This window comes from Chrysochloris asiatica, unplaced genomic scaffold (genome assembly GCF_000296735.1).
Source record: "Chrysochloris asiatica unplaced genomic scaffold, ChrAsi1.0 scaffold00145, whole genome shotgun sequence".
Classification (NCBI taxonomy): domain Eukaryota; kingdom Metazoa; phylum Chordata; class Mammalia; order Afrosoricida; family Chrysochloridae; genus Chrysochloris; species Chrysochloris asiatica.
In genome coordinates, this window is record NW_006408663.1 from 2,895,984 (window position 1) to 2,905,137 (window position 9,154).

At 40.5% G+C, this 9,154-nt stretch overlaps 1 protein-coding gene across 1 annotated transcript in view; it reads left to right on the top strand.

Moving 5' to 3' along the window:
* Positions 1-9,154, top strand: part of ATP6AP1L (ATPase, H+ transporting, lysosomal accessory protein 1-like) — a 39,932-nt gene that overhangs the window by 26,224 nt on the left and 4,554 nt on the right. The window contains 1 exon segment of the mRNA XM_006870595.1: positions 4,439-4,679. Coding sequence (XP_006870657.1) covers positions 4,439-4,679 — 241 coding nt within the window.

Consider the following 9,154-nt stretch of genomic DNA (forward strand, 5'->3'; position numbering starts at 1 on the left):
CAAAGTATGAGAGACGAAGCTTAGCCATCCTGGCCTCCAAGGAGCACTCTGGCTGCACTTCTTCCAAAACAGATCTATTGGTTCCTTTGGCAGTTCATGGCACTTTCAGTATTCTCTTCCAACACCACAACTCAAAGGCAACAGTGAATCATACTTACCATTTAATAATGAGAATGTCTCTGTTACCTGAATTTTCCAGCAGATAGTCAACACAGTCCTATACTTCTCTGTGTTTATAATGGAAGGATGTATCTGCTAATAGTGGTAATCTAGCCACTAGGACCTGTTGCTAGAATTTACAAAACCCCAAACAAATAACAAAATCAAATAAATTGAAGGCATTTAATTTTCTTATAAAATTATTGTATATCCCCTCCTACAGGACCCATCTTTTTATGGTGACCAACATTTGTATCATTTGTATCATTAAAATTATTTATAAAACCAGCAGGACGTTTCTGTTAGCCGCATTTGATGGAACACTCTGTTCTGTGAAAATATTTATAAGATTCCAGAGGAAAAGGGTCCTGTGGTCTAATGTGTTTGGGAAAGTTCACACACCATGACCTCCTTGCAGATTCAGTGTAAATTTGTATGAAAGTTTCTGAATAGACTTGCTCTTAGGGAAGTCTGTAACATATTGTGATTTTGCATGACCCAGTAGTAGTGTGGTGCTGTAGGATAAGCACTGGATTGCTAACTGCAAAGTCAGCAGTTTAAACCCACCAGTCAATCATAGGAAATGGTAATCCTTCTGGAAGTCTACTACTGCTATCATTCTCCCATGGAGCAGCTGGGGGGTTAGAATTTTGGTTAGCAGCTGAGTGCTCCACGGCTTCACTAAGGCTCCTTTTATGCACAACAGAACCTCATTTTTTTTTCAAATCTGAAATGGCTTTCTTTTCTCCTGATGGTGAAGGTTTGTAGCAGACACTATTAATGTTTCATCTATATCCCCATGGGCCTTTCCACTTGACATCACTGTATGCAGCCCACCAACTCAACTGCAGCTACCAGCATCTTTTTGCCTAAAGACTTTCTCTGGACAAAGGAGTTTACTGCAACCCATCCCTACCCCTGTAACCAAAGGCTAAATTATATAAATGCGCCAGCTCCCTGGCCCTCAGGTAATATAACTCAGAGATGAGTGCTCTACCCTGCCTCACAGGGTTGCCCTGGGGATTAAACCCCAGGTGCCCATAGTAGACACTTGCTTAATGTACCCTTTATTGACTGTCTCCCTTCCATCTGTCACTTTCCCATTCTTTGCTCCGCATATTTGTTGAGTGGGTAAATTCTTAAATAAATCTAGGCTCACCTCCCCAAACTCCTTCTTGTACACACTTTCTTGTTTCAGTTCTGAAAGAGCCCAAACTATAGAAAGGTAATATACAAGGGTGAGTCAAAGATTATCCACGTTCTCGTTCTAGAATTTATTTAATCAGCTTTTGGAAAAGACAAATGCATCGTTTTTCAGCATAATCAATCGCCTTATTTTTTAAATACACTTCATCCATCTGTCAACATGCTTTTGTGTTCCATTATCCAAAAAAAAAAAAAAAGTTTTAGGTTGAGCTGCAAGTTACATGCACCTCTGTCTTCACTTCTTCAACACAGGTGAATCTTTGTCCTTGAAGGGCTGCTTTCAGGGGACCAAACAGGTTAAAGTCTGATGGCACAAGATCAGGACTATAGGGAGGATGTTTTAATACCTACCTCAAAACGAAGTTTTTGCCGAGTGTCAAGAGTGTGGGCAGAGGTGTGCAGACATGCATTGTCATGCAAGTTCCTAAAGCCCTTAGATAGCAGTCCTCTGTGTTTAATCCGAAATTTAGGATTCAGTTCATCAGTGAGCATTTCACTGTAAGGAGCACTGTTGTTGATTGATTAACATTTTTCCTGATAGTGTTACAATACTGGCCCTTTGAGAATCCTAGAAAATGTGAGCATCAATTTTCCAGCTGATGGTTGACTTGAACTTTTTCTTGGTTGACAGTTGAGGATGTTTTTATTCCATACTCTGCTGTTTTCTTTCAGGCTTATAGTGATGAATCCATGTCTTGTCACCAGTAACAATTTTTTTAAAGAAACTTTTACCTTCCTTCGAGTATCGGTCCAAAATTTTTGTTGTTGTTGTTAAGTGCCGTTGAGTCAGTTCTGACTCATAGTGACACTGTACAGTGTTTCCAAGGAGCCGCTGGTGAGCTTGAACCGCCAACCTTGAGGTTTGCAGATGTCCAAATGCTTCTGTTTGTGCTCTTCCATCATTGTTTCGTTACCCATCTAACACAAACTTTTCGAAACCCAAGTGAGTTGTAGATGATTTCATAGGCAGAGCCATGGCTGATTTGCAAATGAGTTGCCACATAATCCACTGCCACTCCGCTATTCGACAGAGTCATTTCATGTGCATGCTCAATGTGTCATCAGCCATGGGTGTGGATGAGCATTTTAATATAATTGGCAGTCAGATAATTTTTGACTCTGATCTATTCACTATAAAAAGGAAAATCAGAAAATACTGAACTAAAACTCACCCACAATCTGTCTAGCAGTTGTAATTACTGTGGACCTTTTGATCTCTATCTGTTCAGCTAATTCTTTATACAACCATGCTTTTATTTTTTTAAACGTTTTGTTGTGAATTGAGTGAGGATTTCCAGAACAGATCAGCAGTTTTACATCCAGCACGTCACTCACACACTTTGTTTCATCTTAATGATTGTTGACAGTTACCTACTTCCTCTCTGTGGTCCCTTTTTCTGTTCCATCCTTCTTTCCCACCCCTCTGAACCTTCATGGCAGGTTAATGTTGCACTTTTGATATTGAATAGTTGACCATTCCATGGTGCGCATACCCCATTAGTGTTGTAGTCATACATTTTTTAATGAGCAAAAAAATTATGGCATATGTGCATTATCATTTTTTTCATGGCCAAAGAATATTTCATTGCAAAATAGTTAAGGATAAAGGCCCTGATCTCACACTGGATTCAAAAGTCCTGCTCCAGTATTTACTCTCTGTGACTGTATTTTTCTCGGGACTTAGATTCCTCAGCTGGGAAATGAGGCTAATTATATTACCTATCTCATGGTGCGGTGATGAAGCTGGAATAAAATAATACATTAAAAGAACATAGAAGTTTTCCTGGCACATATAGTAAGAGCTATTACTATGATTTTCAACCATAATTTACTTGTTGTTGTTAAGTGCCGTCAAGTCAGTTCCAACCCATAGCGACCCTGTACAGTGTTTCTGAGGGTGTAAATCTTTACGGGAGTAGAAAGCCTCATCTTTCTCCCGCGGAGCGGCTGGTAGTTTCAAATCGCTGACCTTAAGGTTTTAAAGTTTGCAGCCCGATTCGTAACCACTACGCTACCAGAGCTCCTTATTTTATATTCGTGTAAGAGTCCCTGGGTGTTGTAGTGGTTAACATACGTGGCAGCTAACCAAAAGTGAGAGGTTTGAGTATACCCCGATATACCTCAGAAGAAAGGGAACTCCATTTCATCCCTAAAAGCAGTTACCATCAGCTCATGTCGACCCCAAAGGTTACAAACCATAGCTGCACTCCACAGGATTTTCAAGGAGCCATTGTTGCACAGTGGATTCAGCACTGGGTTGCTGATTGAAAGGTTGACAGAACCCACAAGCCACTCCGCCAGCCAGAAAAAGATGAGGCAGTCTGATTCGCAACCTCAGAAACTCGATGGAGCAGCTATACTCTGCGGTATAGGGTTGCTCTGAGCTGGAATTGATTCAACAGAGTTTTTTTTTTTTTTTTTTTTAAGTTTCAAGGGTTTTCATGATTGTGACCTTTTGGAACAAACCACCAGACCTTTCTTTTAAGGTACCTCTGGGTATATTCAAACCACAAACCTTTTGGTTTGTAGCCAAGCACTTAACCATTTACGCCTCCTAGGGACTCCACTTTTTTCCTTAATCTGACTAAGGAGATTCTGTCATTCTAGAAGAAATTGCCAGTGACGAAGAAGGCACTATCAGACCAGCAAGGGCCCTTTTGTTTCTTTTCTCCTCAAAAGTTTTTGTCACCTAGAGAAGAGCTAAGTGGAGGGAGGTTGAAGCAACTGGTTTACTGGGTATTGATGCACATTTTTTTCTTAAAAAATTTATTTTACAATAATAAACACATAATTCGTGATTCTAAAAAAAAAATAAAATAAGACGACGAAACCAGGCTCTTTCCCTGTTTTGTAGGAATTTGTATTTCTCAGTTTTGTGGACTACCCTGTCATTTGTTTTTCTTCCTATCCACCCGGGGCTCTTATTTGAAACCGAAAGAGGGCCAGTCTCTCCCCAAGCCAGTTATACTATGTGACAAAAGAGGGCGCTATTGCACTGTTCATTAATGATGTCCTTTGTCAGCAAATGTAGTTAAAGTGCTTTGGAGTAATACTATTTTATAATCATTTTCAGATTCATCCTTACCAATTACAACAAATTGTCAGTCCAGAGTTGGTTCAATTTACACCGACTGGAGATTATCTTCAATAACTCAGTCCAAGCAACGTTTAATGCAACTGGCATATATGCTCCATCAAGTTATTCCTACCACTGCCAGCACGTCAGCAATCTGCAGCGGTATGATGCCCTCTTGTTGCCCAGCTACACGGATGATATCTCCAGCCTATGGGAGGTTACCTTTGTTGATTTCCAGGTAATATATTGTATAAAACATCTGCTCAATGCACCTGTGTATTTGGTACCAAAGAAATTCAGTCTTTGGTTGAAAATACCTGAAACATAGATGCTTAAAGAAGAGTGGCTAGCTTTAAAATATTCGTGTTTTAATCTTTATCTTTTAAGGTAGAAACTGGAATGGAATAAAGTGCTTCCTCTCTTTGAGTCCTTTCCTGCCTCCATTCTTCCCTAAGGACTTGCTTTTTTTTTACATTTGAGTTTATCCGGTCACTAACAATTATCAGTGAGGAACGCCAGTCACCCAAGCCCTAGTGAAGCTGTGGCATGAAGCCCAGTGACCGACACCTCCTGCTTTGAGAGGCCCTTCTGGGGAGAGGACTTGTCTATTTGGTTTCCTTTAGGAGAGTGGAGCAGTGATCCTACCGGCAGATAGGAAGTGCCATGGCAGAGTGAGTGACAGCTTTGGCAGTTAACATAGGAATGGAACTGTCAGCCAAGGGTCAAAAATATCCCAAAGAGTCTTTTGGGAGTGTTTATGAAAAGGAATAGAGGCATAAGAGGTTTCTTTTCACCACCAGAATCTCATGCTGAGAAATTCTGGCAAATTCCTCCCCCCTGTTTACCTGCCAAAGAAGCTTAACATGCTCTCCCACTCACTGAAAGAGTAGGCAGGCATTTGTTTGTATCTTTCATGGGCACTTTGTAACTGTTTCCACACACACAACATCTATCTATTCATCTCTGGTTATTCATGTATTTATTTCAGTTTGGGGTAGGATTTTGCATTTTGGAGTCAGACATATCTGGCTTCCAATTCCTGCTGGGTCACCTGGGCAAGTTACTTAAACTCCTCTCAGATTTGGAACTACCTTTATGGATGTCAAGAAAACATGGCCTAATGTATGTGAAGACACCAGGATGTGTGAGGAATCATGTTTGGTAAGGGGGAAGGTGAGAGAAAAAGAGGAAGACCCCCAGTGAGATGGACTGGCAAAGTGGCAGCCTCAATGGGTTCAAGTGTGGCAACAACTGTGAGGTTGGCCCAGGATCGGGCAGAGTTTTGTTCTGTTGTACATAAGGTCGCTATGAGTTGTTACTGACTCGATAGCACCTGACAACAACAACAATAACTATTACTACTACTAAAGAGGAAGTCCTGGTGTGGCACTGTGGGCTAATGTGTCAGACTGCAAAGTTGTTTAAACTGTAAGGTTGGTGGTTCAAGCTCACCAGCTGCTCCTTGGAAATCCTATACAGGGTTGCTATGGGTCGGAATCAACTCAACAGTACTTAACAACAACAACAGCTACTGAAGAGTCTGTACTGTTGAAATCATTTTATATACTTTGTCTTTAAAATGTATCATACTGCTACAACATAGCCGTTATTAGTCCTGTTTTACAAATCAGATGACTTTTCAAAATGATACAACTGGTAAATGGTAGACACAGAATTTGAATTCTGGAGTGTCTGGTTCCTGAAGACACACACACACATAAACACACACCCTGTGAAATCTAAGAGAGCCAAAACTGTGTGTGTGTGTGTGGGGGGGGGGGGTTCCCATCAGTTTTCCACATTTGATATGACAGAATTTTACCACTTTTCTGTTGCTTATTTGAGTGGAAAATATTTGATTTTTTCTTTTCTGACAAGTTCCCATACACCACAGGTTCTGGCTTTCTCAGGACTTACTATCAATGTATGAGGAAGCTTCAAAAAGTTGGAGAAATTCCATTATCTTTTAATTCCAAACAGGCAGTGAAAGCAGTTACATGTTAAAAATGAAAATGAGGAATAATTCATGCACAATGTTACTTTATTAGAAAAGGGGATTAATTGATCTATATCTTCAACTTATTTCCGAAATAACTTAAGGTGACTGTAGGAATACTGTAAGAAAAACAACTTTAAAAAAATAGACAAAGCCATGGAGATAAACAACAAACAAAGGAAGAAAAGATCAGTTAGAGTCACCAGTGAGGTTGGTACAATCATGAAGCCACAGAACACCTGTTTGTCCTTACTGACACAGTAAATGTGCCTCTGAAACCTTGGAGCAGCCAGTCTAAGAAACACTCAGAGCCAGTTACGTGTGCACAGGCTCCTGAAACTACTGAAAATTTGCTTTTGAGGAGTATACCCTTCCCAGGTGACTTAGTTTGCTAGTGCTGCTATAAAAGAAATGCTACAATTGGCTGGCTTCAATGAACAGCAATTTATTTTCTAACAGTTCTGAAGGCTAGAAGTCTGAATGTAAGGTACCGCTTCTAGGGGACAGCTTCCTCCCTCTGCTAGCTTTGGGGGAAGACCCTTGTCTCTCTTTACCTTCTGTTCCTCAGTTCCTCGGTGATGTTGGTAATACTGGTAATCTTCATGTGGCATGGTATCTATATTTCTTCCCCCATCATCCCTTCTTGATTCTGTGCCTAATCTGCTCTTTTCATATATTAACAGTAATTAGTTTAAGGCACACCCTTAAGACTCATTATGGCCTCATTAATGTAATGAAGAAAGCCCTATTCCCAAAGGAGACTACATCTATGAGTTTTGGGGTTAGGATTTACAACACATTTTTGGGAGACACAATTCAGTCTACAACAGCTGGTATTGAGCATGTACACCCTCATCTTCAACACCATCTTCGTGTCTTGATTGGCCTTGTTGTTACTGTTGTTAAGTGCCGTTGAGTCAGCTCCGACCCATAGTGACCCTGTATAGGGTTTCCAAGGAGCAGCTGTTGAGCTTGAACCTTCAACCTTACTGTTCAAATGACTTTGCAGTCTGGCTCATTAACCCATAGCGCCACACCAGGACTCCTGTTAAATGCCCTTAATGTGAGCAGATTTCTAAATGTAAACTCAGTCCAGGAGAGAGATGAACGTGGTGATGTTGATGGTTGAAGAATTGTGTACAAAGGACTGCTCCCCACATCTACAGCTGTGCTTATCTGACTTATTCCAGAAATAAAGAATTGAGAGATTGTCATGGTGGTTATGTGCCATGGAGTTAGTTCCAACTCATAGCGACCCTGTACAGGGTTTCCAAGGCTGTAAATCTTTACAGGAGCAGAAAGCCTCATCTTTCTCCCACAGAACAGCTGGTAGTTTCAAACTGCTGACCTTGAGGCTCACAGCCCGATTCATAATCACAACACTACCAGAGCTCCTTGAGGAATTGTCAGATGGCTGGAAAACTCACACTTTGGGTCAATGAGTTAGGTGGGCTGAGTGGGAACAGTGGCAAAGTAGAACCTACATCACAAGGAACATTTTTTATTCAACTCCAGCTGATTTTTTGCTTTATGGAAATACAGACTAATCACTGCTGGGTGTTCTGATTTTTCAGTAGAAGCCAGCAATCTGTATTTTTATGGGGAACTTTGTGGATATCCAAAATTTTGGTCTAAACAAAATTCACTTGTGGGCTAGATACATGGTGTTTATAATGTCTAGTCAAGGAGAATGGATGGCCAGTTTATCCTTCAGGCATTCTTCTCAAAGATTGTTTTCAACTAGGTCTTCTTAAGAATTAAGTGGCAGTCAATCTGAGAATATTCTTTTTGATTATACTGCAGCATCAAATGAGGTTATGTTGTGTCATTGCAAAGTCTGACTTCTCAGACACTAGCCTGAAGAGAAGAACAGTCTGCTTCTTCATAGAGGGGGGCAAGCCAAGGATCCCAGAAGCCAGGTCAAGAGATTTTTTCCAGAAGTTGCCATGGGTTTTATATAGAGGGTGAACAAGGTCCCTAAGGCACATGGATTTCCTAGGGATATATAACACAGCTTTATAAACTGGGTGACTTGAAACAACAGAAATTTATTTTCTCAATGTCTAGAGGCTAGAATGCTGAAATCAAGGTGTTGGCAAGGTCATGTTCCCACTGAAATTCAAAGAAAGAATCTGTCCATGCTTCTCTGCTAACTTCTGATGTCTTTCAGCCACCACGGGCATTTCTTGGCCCTATTGCTGCATCATTTCAGTATAGGCCCTGACTTTACATGGCTCTGTCTTCTACGCATTTCTGAGCCTAAAATTTCCTCTTCTTTTTCTAAGGATACTAACTATAGTGGATTTAGTGTCAATTATAATTGAATATCACAAATATTACAAAAAAATATGCAAAGATCTGGAATCAGAAAACCAAAAAGGAAGAACATGCTCAGCATTTCTCAAGCTAAGGGAAATGAAGAAAAAATTCAAGCCTCGAATATCATTATTGAAAGATTCACTGGGCAAATTATTGAATGATGCAGAAAACATCAAGAGAAGATGGAAGGAATACACAGAGTCACCGTACCAAAATGAATTGGTTAATGTTCAACCATTTCAAGAGGTAGCATATTACCAATAACCATGATACTGAAGGAGGAAGTCCAAGGTGCATTGAAGGACTTGGCAAAGAAAAAGGCACCAGGAATTGATGGAATACAAATTGAAATCTTTCAAGAAAGTGAGGCGGCACAGGAGGCACTTATTCATCTCTGC